Raw genomic sequence first — 21,970 nt, forward strand, 5'->3', positions numbered from 1 at the left:
ATTGCTAAGTCCTCCCTTTGTTTGAGTTTCTTAGCTGATAAGTCTATTCCCAACTCAGTATTCTCCGTCCTTTGTTGTTTGATCCCCTAATGCTTTGTATTGACTTGCACAATCGATAGAGACTTAGTGGACATTTATGACATATCTGTTGTTTCAGATGCTATGTGGGTCAAAGAATACATTCAAGGAAGTTATTTTCTTCATATGTATTTTCATCATGGTATATTCTGTTATGCCATCAGCTCAGTTTTATTTCAGTACCTAATTTGTATGAAACAGTGATAGAGGAGAAAGAAAATCTATGAAAAATTCAATTTCCTAATATTCTTCATCGGTGGCCTTATTTTTCAAGCTGATGGCACAACAAAACAGAATTTTAGAAAGTAATTGTGGAACATACATATGATGACAGTTTTGCCCAGAAGTGTTCAATACAATATGCCAGTTTAGTAGTTAATTGTTTTTTTATTGTTTTGTGTGTGTTAGTCCAATCTCCCCGATGAAAGAGGAAGCATGGTTTAATGAAAAAAGAAGAGACGTTACATCAATTATGGTTTGAATATTAGCTCTGCTATTTACTACAACAGCTATATGATCTTCATCAAGTTAACTAACCTTTCTGATTCTCATTTCCGTATTTGTAGAATTGGTTTGATTCTTCTTTCATAAAGTGTATGACAATTTGTGCAAAAGCATGTGACATGAGTGCCTTCACTACTTTGTATCTTTTGTACCTTGTGAAGAAGGCCATCTAATCTCTTTGGTAATGAAAATCCATGTGGATAGAGAGGTTCAGCAATCCCAATCTTCCCAGCTAAGCTCAGCTCCAAGCCAGCACGCAAGTTGATCAATTGTGTGAGTGAGCCTAGACAAGACCAGCAGAATTACCCAGCTAAGTCATAGCATCATGAGAAATAATACATCATTGTTGTTTTAAGCTACTAAATTTTGTGGTAATTTGTTACACGACTCTAGAAAACATGCACCCTCCCAATAAATTATTTGTCTGCTTAACTTAATCAGAGTGAGTTTTAGTTGTTTGTGTCTTCACAGGGTTCTTATGTGTGATAAATGTACTACTGTTTATGAAGGACTTCCTAAAAACCTGGCACATAGTAAATGCTAAATAAATGCTAACAATTATTATGTGAAATAAGCTCTACATTCTTATGAGAGGTGAAGTGTGGACAACCCTGAGAGGCTCTGACAGATCCGTAGAAGAGCATGTCAAAGCATCAAACACTGTGTGTGCCAGTAAATCTCAGTTCCCTTAAATTAAAAAAATGAGGACATTTGCTAAATGATCTATAAATGCTTGTCAAGCTCTAAGATCCCATGTTCCTACACAAAATTGGCAAAAGCAACCTTGGCACAAGTTCTGGATGGATACAAATCCATGCATGAGTGGGTATCAGCTGTGGCATACCTATGCCAAGTCTTTATGATCTGTTTGTGTGGTATTCTGTGAATATTTCATTTAGCAACACCAGAGGAGCAATGAGACATGTGGGCATCCCCAGAGCTCCTGCATTTGTCATATCAGGGGCATCATCTATAATATAGTTTATGTGACTGTGTTGGCTCCCAGGTAAAATTTTTTTTTTAGAATATTTGCTCTGATTTTATATGCAGGTAAAGCTAATTCTATATGGCTTAAAGGATAAGAAGGAAAATCTATATCACTGAGCAATTCATGTCTGACCCCAAATTTGTATATCCCACTTAGCAATGCATTTGCCTTCCCTCTTTGGAAGGAAGTTTAGATAATCTATTTTTTTTTCTTTGAGCTGTATCTTACTGCCATTCCAAGCAGCTTCATAGTGTATTTTTTCCAATTACATTTAATAAACTCTACAAAAGGGTTCTGGTAAATGCAGATTTCTGCATTTTAGGATGGCCTCACATTATGTGTGTTGAGGTACCAAGAAGCTGAGAGTAATTGCCCTCACTCACCTAGAAGAGGATCTTCCCAAGGCCAAGGCTGGGAGACTGAACCCTGAGTACAGATAAGCCTCATATCAGAGTTAATCAATGAGTCATGCAAACGAGGCAGCCATTTATAGCATTTATTTAAATTTTCATTTAAATTGCTGGTTAAGTGGAATACATTTAAAATCCTGAAGTCAACACTTAGCAAATTGGTTTTAAAACTATATATTAAATTGCATCACATTGCAACTTAATACATAGTTCCAAGATAATCGCTTCTTGCTTCGGAATACAAAATATGTGTTCAGATAGTTTAGTGTGGTTTATGAGGCACAAGAAGCAATATTTTCTTGTTTGCTTTTTGTGAAAAAGGTAATAATGTAGTAATAACATCACTTCTGAACTTAGGTTGTTTGGCTTTAACATCTGACTCTACCACTTACTAGCTATGTGATGTGGACAATTCTTTTCATCTCTCTGGCTTCAAATTCCCTATCTGAAAAATGAAGTTAATAACGGTATCTTCATCATAGATTTATTATGAGGATTAAATAAGGTAATTCATATAAGATGCCTAGTTCAGTTCCTGGTCTAATAAATGTTAATTATTATTTAATAAGTACAGTGTATTTTTTTTTTGTTTGTTTCCTTTTTGCCATACTACTTCTAGAAAGGAAAGTCACACAATGGCTTGTTTTATATTTCTTTTTGCCAGTATTGTTCTAGATTCTTTTTTGCTAAGAGAGTACTCTACCCATTGACCTCAAGCATCCAGACTTATACTTAAGGAGAATGTTTTTTAAAAAGAGAAAGAAGAAAACACTATATTTATTTTCTGATTGTGACTGGGTGACCTTCCAGCTTTGGAGAACAATACAAATACATGGGAGACTCTAAGGAACCAGAGAGTATACTTATAGTAAGGTGTGTCTAGTTGTTTTAACTTTCCTTAGTCGAAATGCCTAAAGATGCCAAGTTATTCAGAGTATTAGTTATGGTTCCCTAGTTTCACAGAATATAGAATGACTTTCACTCACTAAGAGGGGGAGTATATTGAAAGGATCTTGGAGAAGTCATAGAAGTAGAGAGAGAGCTAAATAATTAGGCCTTGGGAAAGATAGGAGCCAAGGCAATTGCGGAGATATGGAATAGTTGGGACTTGGAGATACCCAGAAAAGCAGATAACCTTAACTGATGGTGCCGCCCAAGACAGTGTCTTGGGGGAAGCGTGACTCCAGTTCAATGCTGGTTAGGCCAACAACGCCCCAAGCAAACAAGGAAACTCAAATTGGGCATTCTACCTACTTGGTATTAAATCTCAGAAAAGACAGGCATCACTGATAAAGCAACAAGTAAAATCTGATGCTTTACAAACATATGTAGATAATGAGCAAGGTGAAGACTCAGAGAGGACAAGAAGCCAAGATGGCAGAGGGGGAAATGGCCGCAGGAACTGGCAGTGGCTACTGAAGGCGAAGGAAGACACAGTGTACGGCTCCTGGGGAACACATTGCACCTTGGAGGAATAGCTCCCTCTGAGCCCAATAAAAGTACATCATCCACAGCCAAGCTCTACAGCCTGGGCTGCAATTTACCCTGCAGGTTTGCCAAATCCAGTTTTCTCCTGGAGCCCAACTGAACTTGTACCCATCAGAAAAGTTCATAAGGTTTAAAGGTAGGAGGGTGGGGTGGGGGTGGGGGGGGATTCCTAAGAGCTTCCTATCAGTATGACAACAACCTTATACAAAGTTTGTTAAGTACTGTTTACTCAAGCAATAGGAATAGATGATAGATGTCTCTGGAAAACTTACTCCTCTGAAAATATCAGAAGGCTACCCAGTTACTGGCCCGGTATCCAGTGAAAGGAAAATATTTTTGAAATTAAAAATCAATAGATGGGATTTATGGTGCACCGTGCATTAATTGACCATTGACAGGGCACTGGCGGCTGCTTTATTTTGGGAGGGGGGGGGGCTGGGGGGCTGTTTCAGAGATCCCCTTCTGAGGAGCTTGTCCTCTTAGAGAATAGATGATGTTCATGGACCCAGTTCTTTTGTCGAAGGCAATGCCTTGGTGTCTCAACAGAATCCGAATCATCATTTCACTGGCATCCCAGATGCTAACGCAACAGGACCTCATAAATTAAAGCCCTGGGTGATGGGAAGATGTCACTTCCCAGAAATGTTATACTTTCATCCACCCTTTGCAAGGGAGGAGCCCATGCATGGATGCACAAAATGATTTTGTTCCTATCTTATTCTGTAACGTTTTCATCTAACGATCATTTTAGAACACAGAGTTACTGGAGGATAGAAAACTATCCTACCCATGGACAGGCAGGGCTCCTTAAAAGACACAGGATTCTTGGATCCAAGTTTTTGGGAACACTATTGTAGGGGAGAGATTAAAATAAATATAAACCTACTGTCTTGTCTTTTATCGGATTCATGTCCTCCCTCTCCCTGGCCTGGATTATTGCCATCAAATCTCCCCACCTCCAGTTCTTGTTTTCCCATCTGAATGCTACAGGAGTACTCACTGCATCTTTCTGAATCACTCTCCTATTCCGTCTGAAGTTCTCAATGGCTGCTCGTTACCTACCAAGTACTGGTAACATCTAAATTCCTCAGTCTCTATTCAAGCTCCTGTAAGATCAGTCACCATGCCTCCTTCTCAGTAGTCACTTTTCCCACTTACAGACCCTGCCCCTTGGATAAACAGCAGTTCTTGAGGTTTCCTGGACACAGACAGACGCATACATTTTTCTTCCTAGTTCATGTTTGCTTGCTCTTTTGTCATGAATGTTCTTGCCATGATGTTTGTTTCTACCCCCTCATAAGCATTTTCTACTAATCAGTGAAAAAATCTTGATACTCTACCCCCACCTTACCACCCACTTACCCAACTTGTCCTTTTCCAGTGGCCTTCATATCAGTATGGCCCCCAGCATTTCCCTGGTGTCTCAGGCCCCAACCCCAGGAGTCACCTGAGGTTCTTTTGTTTTCTTGACCCCCCTACATCTACTTCATCAGCAAGTCTTCTTGGCTTTACCGCCAAAATGTCTCCCACTTTGCTACATTTCTGCTGCCTCCTTCCAGATCAAAGCTGCCATGATCTGTTGCCTGGACTTCTACAGTAGCCTCCTAAGCAATGTCCCTATTTCCACATCTGCCTCTGACAGTCCTTCATCCTCATGGTGTCAGAGTAATCTTTTATAACTGCAAACTAGATCATGTTGCTCCTCTGTTTAGAACCCTTTAAATGGCTTCCTGTTGCTTTTAGAATAAAATACCTTATCTGATCTGCTCCTATCTGTCTCTCCAAATCTCACTTATTCCTGCCTTCTCCTTGTTCTCACACTTGAGCCACATTGATCTCTTTCTATTTCTTTAAGAGGCCAATTTACCGATTACTTGCATTTTCTGTTCCTTCTACCTGGACTAGTCTCTTTTTCCAGGTCTGGCTCCATCTCCTCTTTCATGTCTCAGTTCAAATGTGGCTTCTTCAGAATGCTTTTCCCTGACCAGGTTCTAAAATAACTTCTTGTCTGTATTCTATCAAGTCATTCAGGTAATTTTCTTTAGAGCATTTATTAGAGTCTGCAACAAATAAAGAAGAGAGAGAAGGCGGGGGGAAATAAGTGGTTGCAATTTTAAGTAGGGTTATCAAGGAAGGCCTTGTTGAGAAGCTGGTATTTAAGAAAAAAATTGAAGAATATTGAAGAAGCCAAAGTGGTGAGCTTAGAGGACAGAAATAAGAGATGAAGCTTGTGGTCCAAGAGATAATGGGAAAGTGGCTCATTGAGGGCCATAGAGGCCATTATAAGGACTTGATCATTGGTTTAATGAGATAAATGGCCATTGGATGGTTTGAGTACAGTAGTCATCATGTGATCTGATTTATCTTTTCAAAGGAACATAGGAGCTACCATGTTGAGATTAGTCCACATGGCATGCAGGGTATAGGTGGAGCTGGGGGATCAGTTGGGAGGCTGCTGCACTAATGTAAGCATTTGATGGTGGTTTGGACTAGTATTTGATGGTTTCAGGAAAGAATGTAATAAAAAGAAGTCATATTCTGGCTATATGGAAGATTCCTTCAATTGAAAGTCTCTTATTAACCACTATAACTCCAGCAGTTAGATTGGAAGTCCTAGGGTTGCATCCCCAAAGATCACAGTGTGACCTACTGTACAATCTCCAGAGGGTCTTTTCCCACTTGGGAAAATGCAGGGGGAGGAAGAGTCATGTGATGCCATTTGGCAGTAGAAATGAAACATATCTATCAAGAAAAGAGGAATAATTTATACCCAGTTTTTATAGTATTTCCTTCTAAATAATTGTATGAATTATGGGCATTTCTTTAATTTGTCGTTATGGAGACAGATCATTTTAATTCCAATTTCAGTAATTGCAAGTCGGTATTTGACATTTTTTAGTGTGTGTGTGTGTGTGTGTGTGTGAGTGAGAGAGAGAGAGAGAGAGGAAGAGAGAGAGAGGGAGAGGGAGAGAAAGAGAAGGAGGGAGGGAGAGAGGGAGGAGAGAGGAGAGACTCATCTGAGAGGCTGCTATTCCCTGGGCAATAAAAACCCACAATCCTACTAATGAGGTAAAAAAATCACTAACTTTTTCTGTGTGCTTAATAATAGCACTGCCTACTGACATAACCAGGGTTTCCTGAATAATTGTCCTCTTTTCCAGTTTATTTTTAGGACCTAAAATTGGGGGAAGGAAAGTGCCTTTAGGTGTAAAGCATTTCCGTCTAAAAGTGAAATTCTATTGCTTCAGCATTCAGCCCTAAACCATGTTAAATACATCCTTTCAAGTGAAAGATAAGTGAATGTGAGGGAGGGAACGAAAATCCAACATCGGAGCTCTGGATGGTTCAGCCTTCAGTGTGAGGATAAAGATTGATCTCTCACTGCAGGTCCCATCTTTCCCAAGTTGGGGAATGTTCCTGTGACATTTCCATCTGCCTCTAGGGATACCATTTGAGTTTGGCAGCAATAGAATGAAAGAGTTTATACACCTCAGGACTTTATCAAAACATTTAATGTTGAGGAGAAGACAAACTCAACAGCATAATACATGTTAATACTCTTAGAGCCCTCAATAAATATAAATATATTTGAAATACAGTTAGACCATCAGCATACTTAAGGCAGTTTTAGACAGTATACGTAAGGCACTGGGCTAGGTGCAGGGCTGAGAAATACTTACAAAACTTGTTTCTCTCAATTAACACATCTAAATGAACATGAACATTATAAGGAGGGAGAGAGGTACTATTTAGACAAAGAAAAACAAACAAATCAACACGTGTAGCAGATATTAATTGGATATCTGGATTCAGTTGTCAATGTTATTTTTGTGGAGGATGGTCCTTTATTCTCAGCTATAAATTTTGATGCTGACTTTTAACCGTTAGTCACTGACCAGCAGCTGTGTCGTCCTAAAAATGTCCTGTTCCATCCTTCCGCCTGGGCCTAAACTGCAAGTTTGAGAAGTTTAAAGCCATTAAATACGGGTGTATGCAAACCATCATGCCTCACATTTTCTTTTGTCTTCTCTCAGTAGGAAATGGCTGAGGAGATGTAAGCGGGAGATCCTTAAGAAATTACAAGAAAGGGTGTGTTCAGTAGACATGAGTTTTGTGTTTACCAAGATCTTTTGAAAGGTGTTTGTAAGAGTGGGTAAAATCGGTTGAATTTAAATTATTTGAGCTCATCCACACTCCCTGATGCCGAACAAGATGCTGCAGGAATGGAACATAGAGGTTTCTTTCCCTAACTCCACTCTTGAGCACCATATAAGAAACTGTCAGCTTCAATGCTGCAAATGTATTAAAATACAGTAAACCATGCCATTTGAAGCTGGGGTGGTGACTCATTTTTTTACCCTGTGTTTTGTTGTGGTCTACTTAGATTATCTCTCATACACAGTGGGGGTTTTTTTGTGTGCTTCCAGGAGATACTGATCAACAAGAGATGGTTCCAACTAAGAAGAGCGCTGTTCTTGTGGACGGGGTCATACTGAACGGTCCCACCACAGACGCAAAGGCAGGAGAAAAGTTTGTTGAAGAGGCCTGGAGGCTAATAATGGAAGAGGTGGTTTTAAAGGCGACAGATGTCAATGAGAAGGTAAAAGGAAAGAGTCTGTAAGCAATCCCAGGAATGAGGAAAGATGCTTTTCCCCAAAAAAATCTGGATGGCTAGATGTAAGGGAAATGGGAAGTGCACACTGAATTTCCTCTATACCTTTGTTTCAAGGGGCTGCCCAGATACTAAAGTTGCATTTGTCTTCCCCACCCCATATCTGCTTTCCTGGAAGGGTTAGCATTTTAAGAAAATAAAAAATATATCCTATGTAATAAAAGCCTAATATGCTAAGTATCCAACTGTTCAACTGTTCGACCAGTCACTATGATGAGCACTGACCACCAGGGGGCAGATGCTCCGACCGGTAGGTTAGCTTGCTGCTGGAGTCCAGCCAATTGGGACTGGGCGAGACGGGCTGGACATGCCCTAGAACCCTCCTGCAGTCCCTCCCAAGCCCTGATCGTGCACTGGTGGAGTCCCTCGGCCTGGCCTGCACACTCTCACAATCCGGGACCCCTTGAGGGGTATTGGAGAGCCGGTTGTGGCCTGATCCCCACAAGCCAAGCCGAGGGACCCCACCAGTGCACGAATCTGTGCACTGGGCCTCTAGTTTATATATATATGTATAATTGATTTCAGAGAGGAAGGGAGAGGAAGAGAGAGATAGAAACATCAATGATGGGAGAGAATCATTGATTGGCTGCCTCTTGCATGCCCCCTGCTGAGGATCAAGCCCACAACCCTGGCATGTGCTCTGAAGGAGAATTGAACTGTGACCTCCTGGTTCATAGGGCTATGCTCAACCACTGAGCCACACTGGCCAGGAATGGAAGGGTTAACTCTTAACAGTCATTATTTGCTGGGAGATTGTCTGGGACTCCACAACTTAGGCATATAAGGCCATAAAGCGCAAATACACGCCATATGTATTTGTTCATTTAATCCTTAAGGCCCCCTAAGAGGCAGGTACTGTTTAGTAACTACATTTTATAAATGAGGAAAAAAATGAGATACAAAGAGGTCAAGTACTCTGCCTAAGATCACATGCTAGTAAGCATCAGAGCTGGCACTGAAACCCAGGCAGTCTGGCTTCAGAGTCTATGCCTTTAACTACTTACTCCTCTATATGTTTCATAAAATCCCCAAATTATCCTTCCTCTCATTGATCACCATTTATGTGTGAATTGGGTTACCAACAAATGGGTCAACAAATAGAGATGGAGAGATTTTTATTCCAATTCTATTAGTCGGAAATAAAAGTCATTTAAAAAACATTTTGAATGTGAAGCGGAATGTATTCTGAATTTTTGATCACATGCATTTGGGAAAACTAATACCAAAATAGATTTAAATGAATTGTGAACTTTGAATGGCTATGTTCAAGGCAAAATCACTGATATTTCCTAATTATATATTTATAATTGCCTATTTTATGGTCTTATCTGTACTTGTGAAATATTTTGCACCTGCTTTACTTTGGAGCACACTGCTCCTCTGGTAAGATTTTTTATAATTGGCCTTTATGCAGTCATTAAATATTAACTGAGTGTTAGTTATGGGTAAGGCATTATATTTAGCCCAGGGAAATATAGAGAAAAATAAGAGAAAGGCTCAGCTTTGAACCGAATTTATAATCTAATTGGAAGAATAAGTTTTGGTTGGAAAAGAGAAGAGGGGGTCCCATAAGAATGTGATAAATGCTCTGTGACTGGGGCTGACTTTGGGGATTTCACAGAGCGGTGGGCACTTTGAGCTCTCAGGTGGAATGTGAAGGTTAAGTAAGATTTTGATGGGCGCAGAGAAGTCAGCCTCTGTGTGTTGAAGAAAGCAGGAAGTTAAATATGGAAAGAGAGTTGTAAAAGAACAAGATGCATTTAACATAGTAAGGGGACCATTTTGCCTAGAAAAAAAAGTGTTCATATAGGGAACTAATAGGAGATAAGATGAGAAGGGTAGGCTTATGATCCTAAGTTATCAATTAAGGAAACACAAGTCAATCACAATATAGCAGATGTGTAGACTATCCATGTGAACGTGGATAGAAAGCTATGTGGGGTGGAGGGAGGGAGTGAAGTTCTTATGCCACTAACTTAGCCTACTTTGTTAGAGATCCAACAGGGTACCATTAAAAGGTGACGGGGGTGCGGGTTACTAAAGGGTAAAGAGGTCAAATATATGGTGATGGAAGAAGATTTGATTTTGGGTGGTGGGTACACAACTCAATGTACAGATGAGGTATCATAGAAATGTACACTTGAAACATAATTTTATTAACCAATGTGCCCCCCAATACATTTAACTTAATTTTTTTAAAAAATAAAGTTACCTGCTTATACATCTCCACACTTCGTGAGATGATCACTTCTAGTACCCAACACACTTTCTTAGCTGCCTTTAAAAAAAAAAGTCATAATTTACATTCAGTAAAATTTTACTCTTTTTGGTGTACTGTTCTATGAGTTTTGAAAATTCATGGAACCATCACCACAATCAAGATATAGAATAGTTCTATCACCCCCCAAATTTCCTTATGCCCTCTATAGTCAACTCTAGACCCTGGCAGCGATTACTCTGTTTTTTGTCCCTGTGGTTTTCGTCTTTTCCAGAATGTCAGATAGGTGGAATCATATCACACATAGCCTTTTGAATCTTGCTATTTTTCCCTCAGCAAAATGTATTTGAGATTCATCCATGTTGTTGTGTGTATCACTAGTTAATTCTTCTTATTGTTTCTGTTACTTTTGATTTACCTCTGCCTGTTGTAGTCCTAACATCAGAGGTTAATTTCATACCTCTTGGACAACTTGGTATTTCCTCCTGTTTCCCACAACCTCCCACCACTTGGTCTCCTCACTTCCTGACTACTCCCCTGTCTCTCTCCTCCCCTCCACAGCCAAACTTTTAAAAAATTGTCTCCCCCCCCTCCCTCTATCTCCTCACCTCCTACACCCTCATTTCACAGCAATCTGGCCTCCACTCCTCCCTCTAAGTCACACTGCTCTTGCCAAGAACACCTCCTTGTTGACAACACCCATGAGCACTTCACAGTCTTTATCTAATTTGGCTTCTCACTAGGATTTGACAGCGATGACTATGTTCTTCTTCTCAGAACATTCTTTTTTCTTTGTGTTAATAGCATTCAACTCTTCTAGGATTCTCCCTGCTTCTTCAGCATGTCCCCCACCTCACACACGAGCCCCTCTCCCTTTGCTCAGTTTTTAAGTGTTGTCATTACTCAGGTGAGATCCTGCACCTTTTCCTCTTTGCTGTAGGTTCTCTCTGAGCTGTGTTAACCATGTCTGATTATCATGGTGTATGCCTGAACCTCTCTTCCTCATATTTCACAGGAGATTCAGACCAACTGCTACACCCCTTTGGATGTCTTGAGAATCCTTAGACTAAATATTCTCCAAACTCATCATCCCCCCGCCATACCAGATGCTTCTCCCTATCACCACCATCAACCCATGCATGCAAGCTAGAGACCTCAGGATTGTCCTTGGTTATTCCTATCCCTCATCCTCACTGTGAAATTGATTTCTAAGTTCTATTGATTTAGCATTTCAAATATCTCTAGAAATACTTCATTCTTATAGTATCTACCCTCATCCAGCCTGCCACCTTTTTTTGCCTGATTTATTACAGTAACCTTTATTTCCAATTTTACTTGGAATCTCCACATAGCAACAAAAGCTATTATCCAAAACACAAATATGATGATATAATTCCCCCATCCAAAACATTCCAATGGCTTCCTTAGTGCCAGGTTCACACTTTATGCCACATAAAGCCTATCATGATATGAGTCTTGCTTATTTCTTCATTCATTCATTTACTTCATCCTCATATCTTTATTGAGCATCCCCTTAGGTGGCCGGCTCTGCATCATTTACTTGGGACCAGTGAACAAACAGACCAATGTCTCCGTTTTCATAAGGATTATATAGGACATAATGAATATTGGAAGGTGATAAGTGCTATAGAAAAATGATGAGTAGAAAAGTCAGGAGAGATTGGTAGAGATGGGGTAATGTGCAGCTTGTGATTTTTAATAAGGGAATCAGAATTGCTGTCATTGAGCAAGTGGCATTTGAGTAGAGCTCTGGAAGCAGTGAGGAAATGAGCTTTAGGGATATTTGGAGGAGGAGCATTCCAGGCAGAGGGCACAACCAGTGCAGAGACCCTGATGGGAGTATGCCTGGTGCACTGAAGAACAGCAAGAGTTGGCAGGGCAGAGTCAGCCAGAGGAAAGTAGTGCTAGATGCAACTAGAAGGGGAACCCTACCAGGGGAAGCAGATTATACAGGATCCTTTTAGGTCATTGTACGGACTTTGGTTTTACCCTGAAGAATATGGGGGCCCATTGGGAATATTTGAACAGAGGAATGACCATGCCACATTGCTAGTAGACTATGAGGCAAGGATATAAGCACAGAGACTAGTTGGCAGGTATTTGTTATTTCAGCCTTAATTCTTGCCTCTCCCTTCCTCAAACTGCCTCTTCTAGCCGCACTAAACGTACTTCATTCTTCCCATGTGTCCTGGGCTCCTGTATTCGTATTTCAGCCTTTGTGACTTCTATTATGTCCACCTAGAATGCCCCTTGTACTACCCCATCCCTAAACTTGGCGTGGTTCCTCTAGGACAGTGATGGGCAACCTTTTGAGCTTGGTGTGTCAAACTTCGCCAAAAAACTGAGCATAACTCGGGTAGTGTGTCACTTTGAGGAAGAAACATTATTTCGCAAATGTTTCATCCTCGGCATGCGGCCACCTCAGCGGCCGCGTGTCATCAGAAATGGCTACGCGTGTCAGTGCTGACACGCGTGTCATAGGTTCGCCATCACTGCTCTAGGACATTTTTGACCTTCCAAATCTAAGGCGAGGCCCCTCATTTGTTTAATGACTTCTGCATTGTTGTGAGAGCTCTTTTCATGCTACACTGTGGTTGCACCTGTAAGTCCCTGTAAGTCTCTCCCACTTGTCTGGAAGCTCCATAAGGTTAGAGTTAATGCTTCTAATATTCATTCAATACTTGGCCTCATGGGTGCTCAGTTAACCGTTTCATTGCTAACCCTCCAGGTTTGTGAATGGCAGCCTCCTGAACAATTGAAACAGCTTCTTGATTTGGAGATGAGAGACACAGGAGAGCCACACCACAGGCTATTGGAACTCTGCCGGGATGTCATACGCTACAGTGTCAAAACTAGTAAGAACTTACTTCCTTGATCAGTACCTCTAATAAGCACATGTCCTTCAGGATTTATTTACCTCATGGTAAAGCTGAGTATGACAGTGTTTATGGATGAGAAACCTGGATCAAAACATAGTGGTTCTGCCCTAGCCGGTTTGGCTCAGTGGATAGAGCGTCGGCCTGCGGACTGAGGGTTCTGGTTTCAATTCAGGTCAATGGCACTTGCCCAGGCTGCGGGCTCGATCCCCAGTGTGGGGCATGCAGGAGGCAGCTGATCAATGATTCTCTCTCATCATTGATGTTTCTATCTCTCTTCTCCCTTCGTTTCTGAAATTAATAAAAATATGTTTTAAAAAAGTGGTTCTGATAGTTTTTAAATGGTCCATTTAACCCTTATTACAGATTTGTGGTAAAGGCCAAAAATAAAATGAGAGCAAAACTGTTGGTGCTGGTGGTCACAAGTAAATATTATCCACTCCTTGGCGATCCCCATTCCCCACTTATAATTAAGACCATATACCATGACTGCCGCTTCTCATTTCTTATGTTGATCCATACTGGCAAATGATACTTTGATTATAGAATTTGTAAGGGATTTCAAATCTCAATGGCCTAGAATATGCAAAAAAAAAAAAAAGGTTCAAGAATGTGTCTTTAATATAAATAGGAATAGATTTATTTGGAAAATACTTATTAACTCTGGGCAGTTGGTGATGACCAAATTATTTTATCAACTCTACTAGGATCAAAAAATAAAAACCTTTAGGAAGGTATAAAAAATGAATCCTATACATGGTGAGTTTATGTTGTGATAGTTTCACAACAATGCTTAACAACTGTGATCTTTGTAAATGCAGTAACATGATGCCAGTTTTGTGCTGAATACTGTTCCAGCTGACTGTTCATATATTCCCAGGGAACAAGTTCTTAAAGTAGGAGAATAATTTTCCAAAATATGCATTTCTCAGTGTGATGTAAAGGTAATCTAGTACTTAAGACTATGCAGGCATTATGCTGTGTGAATTCTGACGCTGAACTAAATGTAGTGGAAGGAACATCATAAAATCCTGGCTAAAAATAATTGGTTTATATTCCCTTGGGAAAGTCTGGTGTATGTATCAAAAACCCACTTAGCATTTCAAAAGTAGAGATACATATCTTATTATTCTAGTGCATGTCAGAAGTGTAGAAGGACATTTAATGCAGAAGATCTTTCAGCTTACTAGATATTTTCCATAACGTTACCATGGAAATCAATCATAAATTAACACAGAACTAAAAAAACAAACAAAAACAAATCTAATTAAAATTACTTGCAACCGTGATTGGTTTCCTTTGTCTGATTAGAGGAAGTTTTCCATGTTTTATTTTAAAAAGACATTTTCTCTTGATACTTCTGTTTTTCATTGAACCCCTGGTTGAAAGAGGAAAAATAACCTAAAACCAAATGCTGGAAGTTGTAACAAGAGGTCACTAACTGAAATGGTTCCCAAATACTCAACGTTGGAAATAGACCTCCTGCACTGTCGTTCTTGGTCAGGCTGGGCGTCCTGTGATTGAGAATGCCAAGCCAGTGAGCCTGGTGTTTGGTGTGAATATTCACATTGTGTAAAGCCAAGGACCTTTACGGAACCTTTTATAGGCGGGGGAGAAAAAAAATAGAAAGTTGGAACTGATGTTGTTTGAGTCTTAAAGGCAACTTGCCTTTGAAAAAAGTTGAATCAGAAAGTTTATGCAAGCTGCACGATGAGTCACGTCTTACTCCATCCACATAATGCCAGTTGCATTATGAAAAGTGGTCCTGTCTGAAAAATAAAAAAGGCCACCCACTGCCAGAAGCCCAAAGCGAAGCCTGCTGGTGAGAGAAGTGCGTGTACATTGGAGAAGTTAATATCAATATTTTCAGAGGATAAAGGTAGCACATGTATAGAAAGTGTTCACATAACCCAATTCTTGAGGATTTTGGGTTGGGTCAGGGTGGTAGAAAGGAGCAGGCAAACCAAAGGTCGTAAAAGATGGCTCAGGTTTTACTCAGAAATGTATCATTGTTCAGGAGAAAGGGCAAGGGAGATGGGTCTTTAACATTTGTTTCCTTTGTGCATGATTAAGTTTTGAATGCTCTTTTTAAAATTGAGGTATAATTTGCATTCAGTACAATGGATTGATCTTAAATTCTCATATCGATGAATTTGCACATATGTGTATGTAAATAATCATCACCAAGATAGAGATAAAAACAATTCTCAACACTCTGGAGACTCCTTTGTAATTAATAGGTCCTTCCCAAAGGTACCCAGAATTCTAACTTCTATCTCCATAGATCAACTTGCCCTGATATTGATTATCACCTAAGTGCAGTTGTGCAGTGTATCTTCTTTTGTGTCCAGCTGCTGTTATTTTCTAAAGATTCATTTATGTGATTGCTATATAGTTTTGATAGATTTTTCTTTTTTATTGCTGTGTAGATGAATACTCTGTTTAAATTTACAGACCATCCAAGATTTTTCAACCAGTTGTACGCTGGACTTGATTATTACTCTTTGGTGGCCCGATTTATGACAGAAGCATTAAATCCAAGTGTGTAAGTATCCTTATACTGAAATTTTATACCAAATGTGGATTAGAGATGTTTTTTAAGTCGGTGAAAATTTTATTTTGTAAATTTCTAGTTAATGATTTCATTGGTGCAGTGTCATCATAAATAATGGAGTAGTCTTAAACAGTAGTATTCAAAGAGCTGTTTGATTTGATAGTGATACTGTGAGAGGGTAAGGCAGGCATTATCTCCACTTAAATGAGAAAATGAGCAAGCAACTTTTTAATTTATTCTGCATAAAAAGCTATATCTCTGCTAAGTACTGGAGAGATAACTTTGAGTAAAAACAAACCTTGACTTGGCCTTCATGAAACAAAATATCTAGTGAGATAGAGATGCTCCATGCAAATTAATCAAAATGTGCCCACAAATTAATCTAAAATTTCAATCCTCATGTAAAGTGGGCATGATGCTATAAATATAAATGGGCCAATTTTTCTAGTTGGGAGCTCTAGAAAATCTTCTCTGAGGAAGTTATAGCCAAGAGATAAAGGGTAAGTAAGAATTAAGGTGAAAACGGGAGGGATGAGTTCTGAACAGAAGGAACAGAATATACCAAGGCCCTGTGGCAGGAGACAGCATGACACATGCTGTGAACTGAAAGGTCACTCTGAGTATAGCTGAGATAACTAGGGAGATTGTAATGAAGATAAGTTTGGAGAGAGAGCTAGGAGCCAGACCTGTAGGACCCAAGGAGCCATGTTTATGCGTTATTCTAAGTACAATGGAAAGCCATTGAAGGTTTCTAAATTATCAAATGCCACTTGCTTATTGAAAATATCACTGGAAATAATGGAGAGGGGATTGGAGGGGATCAAGTAAGAGGGCATTACTCTTAGTCAGGTGAGAGATGATAATAACTTGGACTTGGATAGTAGTAGAAACAGAGACCAAAAAAATGTGCTTAGAAGAAAAAAACAGAAAGAACTGGTTAATATAGGGTGTCTTCCCAAAAAGTATATACATACTTTGAATAATTATAAAGGCAGTGTTTATTAAAATACATTTCATTTTCAAAATTGAGCTGTCAGCTGTTAAAGTGTGCATACATCTTTTTTGGACAACCTGTATATTGGATCATAGAAATGAGGCAATGAGGGAGGCTTACAGAATAATGCCTGGATTTCTGGCTTTCATAGCTTGGTTGATGATCATGCCATTCATTGAGATGAGAAGCAATAGAAGAGGGGACCAATTTTCAAATACATGGTGAAAAAGGCAAGAATTTCATTTTCAATTGTGAGAATTTGAGCTTACAATGACTTTGAGATGTCTAAGAGTACATACCACCAAGCTGAGAGATACATGGAACTAAAATTCTAATATTGATGAAAAGGATCAATTTAAGAGTTATTGGTGAACGATGGTAGTTGAAACACTGGGCAAGGATGAGATTCATTAAGTCAGTGATTCTCAATCCTTTCTGCTCTTTAGAATCAACCTGGGAACTTTTTTATTTTTCAAATTGAGGCCTGCGTTCCAAACCAGATCAATTAAATATGAATTTCTGTGGTTGTGGTTATAAATGATTTTAATGAGAAGGATGGAGACACTGAAAAAACAACAACCCAGGAGATGGAGAAGTGCTGCCTTTGGGACAGAGTATAGAGTGAGGAGAGAGGAGGGCTTAGGACTGAGCGTTGAGGACATCGACTATTTAGCAGTTAGGAGGAGGAGGATCAGCCTGCAATGGAGAGAGAAAAGGAGAAAATCAGGTGAGGAAGCATGGAAGCCCTGGAGGAGAGTGTCTAGAGTCACATGTTGCTGAGTATTTAAGACAAAGACTAAAACATGTCCCTTAGATTAGCAACATGTATGCCACTGGTGACTTCAGTTAGAGAATTTTGGGTAGAGTAATGCAAGACCATGGATTACAATGGGTAGAAGAGTTAAAGTGTTAGGTAGGTCAGAAGAGACAGTAAAATTGCACAATTCTGTGAGCCTTTCCTTGTGTGTATTGGTTTTGCTAAGTTCTTTTAACTGAAATCTTTAGAGGTTTTTAAAGTATTAGTTTTAATTTTTATTTAATTTAGTATTAATTTTTTCTTACAAAAAAGTGCATAATTATTTCACTTACATTGTAGGTACACATAAACATGTATACTTTCCCCCCCACATTTTTGATATGTATAAACTGGGATCCCAGCATGATTTAAAAATACAACCTAGAGTGCTTGGCACATAGGGAGGTGATACATAGTAGATCTTCTTTTTTTCTTCTTCTTCACAAAGTTTTCCCTTCCAGATGTTAAAATAATCGCATTAAATTCTGTGACTTTCTGTGACTGTAAATCTGAATGTGTCTGCCTAGCGTATATATTCAGAGTACACATATTCAGGTACAATTCAGTGCAATTACTTTACTGTTAGAGAAGGAGGTTGTAGATATTTAGTCATTCTCAAATTAATTGGAAAAAGAAGAGACTCAGACATTGCACAGTGGTTACTGTCTCGGGTTCAGTTCCCTGGGAAGCTGCTCTAAATGAGATTTAGTGAACAAGATGTTTATTAAGGAATACCCGTGGGATCAACATGGGTGACACTGAGGGCAGGAAGCTGAGTGGGCAAAGATAGGAGTTAAGCTGCCATGCAGGCGCAATGACAAGAGGCTGACCCCATGGAGATCTCTGGAGCTACAATGGCTCTTTAAAGTGGTATAGAGTTGGGCCCACGTGGCCAGGCCTTTGTACCTGGAGCTGGACCAGTCATCAGGTGTAGACCACCACAGGGAAGGGTTTAACTTTAGGGAAGGTGGCTCACTTATGCTGAGGAAATTCCTAAAGAGACTAACTTAGCAGTGCTCTCTGACTCCAGCCCTCCAGCCCGAAGCAACAGATTCTTCATGGCAGGGCATCTGGGTAGTGCTTCGCTGTAAAATCCCATAATGAGAGATGTCCCACAGAGCACTTCTTATTTGTACAAACACAGGAGTGTGGTAGAGGAGGCTCTCATCCAGAATGGGTCATTTCCATGTGGAATATCTAGAGCTGCCTGCTAGGGTACTCACAGTGATAACCTAATAAAACCTAGTTACCATGACAATGGTTTTTCCGTTAGCCAGCATCCAAAGCATCATCCAAAGAGTAAAATGGCCACTGCTCATGACTAATGCAAAGAATCGAGATGCATTGCCTTCATCTCTCCCAATGGAATTGAAGCTGTTCTATAAATTAAGACTGCTGCAGTAGCTAGCATATCCCTAAGGCCACCCACTGTTATCTAACCACAACTAGCACTATCACTGACTGCATACTTCTCTATATCCAATGAATAAATTTCCAAAGAATCTATCTACACTTCAACAGCTACTTAGTTTAATAAAACTCTGTGCATTGCTTGGGACACCAAAGGGATGGTTTGACTCTAGTCATAGAAGTGAAGTATTTTTTATATCTATCTAGTTATACATATGAGGTGTCCCCAGTGTTTCTGTTAGTGGAAGAAGCGGTTCTGAAGAAAATGATTGAATTTATTGGCTGGAAAGAAGGGGATGGAATATTTAACCCAGGTAAGTACAATTAGTTATTGCCATCTTCCTTCCATTAGAAGCATCTAAAAATAGATTAATATAGTATATGAAGAACAACTCCTTGCAGATTCACACATCACAAAAAAGTGGGATATTAATAATGCCACTTAGGGAGACCCTAGCTTGTGCCTTTCTCCAGAGCAATAATATCCATAATAATGAAAGTGTAACATGCTAATTAGACCGGACGTCCTTTCGGACGACCTTCCGGACAAAGCTGGGACTACGAGGAAAGCCCAGGTCCCAGGTGCCAGAGGGAAGCTGGTGCCAGCAGCCGGGGGAAGGACTCTTGTATGAATTTCATGCATCGGGCCTCTATTTTTACCTAAAAATAAATGACATAAATGCTAAACAAATTAGATATCTACAATTTAGGATTTATATCTAACACAAATGTTGGAAAGGCTATCATAAGATTATTAGGTTTTTAAATCAATTTTACCTGAGAAGGTTCCTAAGTCACATTTTATTTATCCTACAATCCTTTGTTTGTTTGTTTGGAAGCTGAGGTGGGCATGTATTGTCATTTTATTGATCCAATGACAGACAGAAAGAATATTATTAACTACAGAGAGCTAGATTCAGAACTCATAGATTGAAACCTTTAGTTTGGAAAAATTCTGGAATGAGAGAATAGACCAAAACTTCTCACTTTGCTGAGATTGGAAACTGCAGGAATTAGAGACTAGGAAGTGTGTAAGAGTAATGGGGTGGGTGGGGTGGTGTTTAAATGACTTTCCCAGTGATTTGTCATTAGACCAGAGCAGCCACAGCCATTTATGCTTTCCACTGAAGTCAGCACTTAGGGAGCTATAACTTCATGCTATAAATATGCCGTTGCAATTTTGTTTTTGCAGGTGGCTCAGTGTCCAATATGTATGCCATGAATTTAGCTCGATACAAATATTATCCTGATATCAAGGAAAAGGGGCTGTCTGGGTTGCCAAGATTAATCCTCTTCACATCTGCAGAGGTAAAAAATTATTTTGGGTATCAGATATGGATTTTCTGAGAATGCATTATTTAAGAGGACTTGTTTGTCTACGGACTCCTGATGCACTTTTATCCTCTCTGTGTAACTAATATGCCTAAGTGTAACATCGTATTTCATTCCAAAAGAAATTCTGATGGGTTTGATATTGGCCACCCAATTTTGTACATCACCTTTACTTAAAATTTATAGTCTGTAATATTTTCTTTAGAAAAAGAGAACATTTCATTTGAACATGCTATCTCTGTGAATCTCTTCTTTGAGTAGCTCATTTATTAGAAGTTAGATGCTTGATACTGATCTCAGCTATGTCATCTACTCACATTTCTTTTTAAAATTGATTGCTTTGAATGACTAACACAAGGTCTTTTCAAGAAGAAAGGGATATATTGAGTAAAAATGAACCTCTCTCTGTTCTCTCTCTCTCTTTTGCGCGCACACACACACACACACACACACACACACACACACACACACACATCCCTGCGTGTTGCCACAATCCCCTATCTCATTTTACCCTCCACTTAAGTAGGGGCTCTGATGGTGGATAGGTGCATTGGCTTTGAACTAGGCTGCCTGGGTTCATTTCTTGTCTCTAATACTTACTATCTGAGTGACCTTGGGTAAGTTGATTAACAACTCTGTGCCTTAGTTTCCAAATTTGCAAAAATGAGCATATCAGTTAGCTCTTGTATCTAACCAAATTATCCCCAAACCCAGTGGCATAGAAGTATACTCGTTATTGTTTACAAGTCTTGGGATAGCTGGGCAGTTCAGATACTCTTGCTAGGCTCCCTGACCTGTCTGGGGGTTGGCTGGCCAATGACCGACCTAGGGGCAGTTTGGCTGGGATAACTCCAGTGAGTCCTCTCGGCTTCATTGTCTCTCACCCTCCAGCAGGCTAGTCCAGGTGTGTTCTTGTGGCAGTGGTACCAGGAACACAACTGCATGGAAGCATTCCGGGATTCTTGAGTTCTAGGCTCAGAACTGACACCTTGTCATGTCTCCCTCATTTTCTTGGCAAACTAAGTCATGTCTAGGAACCCAGATACAAGAAGTGAGGAAATAGTCTACCTCTTAAGGATATTTGCTACAAAACCATTTGGGAAAGGGCATAGACACAGGAGCAGTAAACAATTTGGGCCATTAAAGCAACCCAACAGCCACATGAGCTTAATGGTCACCGGTTAGTGGGTTGTTGCAAAGATTGAATGAGTTAATGCATGAAAAGTAGCATTTGGCACATAAAAGATAGAAAAAAATGTTTGCTCTTATTATTAGTGGGAGAGAATGATCCAACTCTAATTATGTGGTTAGAATAGATGGCATCGCGTACGTGCCATCTTATCTGGAAGACCCTATTATTTTTCTTTTTTGTTTTTGTGTGATTCCACTGGTGCGTCTGCCCATCCACAGCTGCTTTTTCCTCACGTCCCTGGCAGGAGAGTGTAGCTTCTGTACCTTTTGCAATTACCCTCGGTCTCCTATGCAACACATGAGGCTGGCAGAATCTGAAAATTCCCTGTTATTTCCAGCTGGGCTTTCCTGTATCTGTTCTTTTCCTTCAAGAGCAAAAGCGACTTTATTATCACAAAGGACAGATTGTACAAAGAGGTCCACAGTGGAAGGAAACCT

The 21,970-nt window shown here is 39.8% G+C and overlaps 1 protein-coding gene across 1 annotated transcript in view; it reads left to right on the forward strand.

Annotated features, from left to right (window-relative positions):
- The first annotated feature begins 5,786 nt into the window (after positions 1-5,786).
- GADL1 (glutamate decarboxylase like 1) overlaps positions 5,787-21,970 on the forward strand; it is a 115,503-nt gene continuing 99,319 nt past the window's right edge. The window contains exons 1-6 of the mRNA XM_008153863.3: positions 5,787-5,796; positions 7,896-8,068; positions 13,108-13,234; positions 15,710-15,800; positions 19,217-19,323; positions 20,202-20,317. Coding sequence (XP_008152085.2) covers positions 7,916-8,068; positions 13,108-13,234; positions 15,710-15,800; positions 19,217-19,323; positions 20,202-20,317 — 594 coding nt within the window. The 5' untranslated portion in view covers positions 5,787-5,796; positions 7,896-7,915. The remainder of the gene's footprint in view (positions 5,797-7,895; positions 8,069-13,107; positions 13,235-15,709; positions 15,801-19,216; positions 19,324-20,201; positions 20,318-21,970) is intronic.

Source organism: Eptesicus fuscus, chromosome 18 (genome assembly GCF_027574615.1).
Source record: "Eptesicus fuscus isolate TK198812 chromosome 18, DD_ASM_mEF_20220401, whole genome shotgun sequence".
Lineage (NCBI taxonomy): Eukaryota > Metazoa > Chordata > Mammalia > Chiroptera > Vespertilionidae > Eptesicus > Eptesicus fuscus.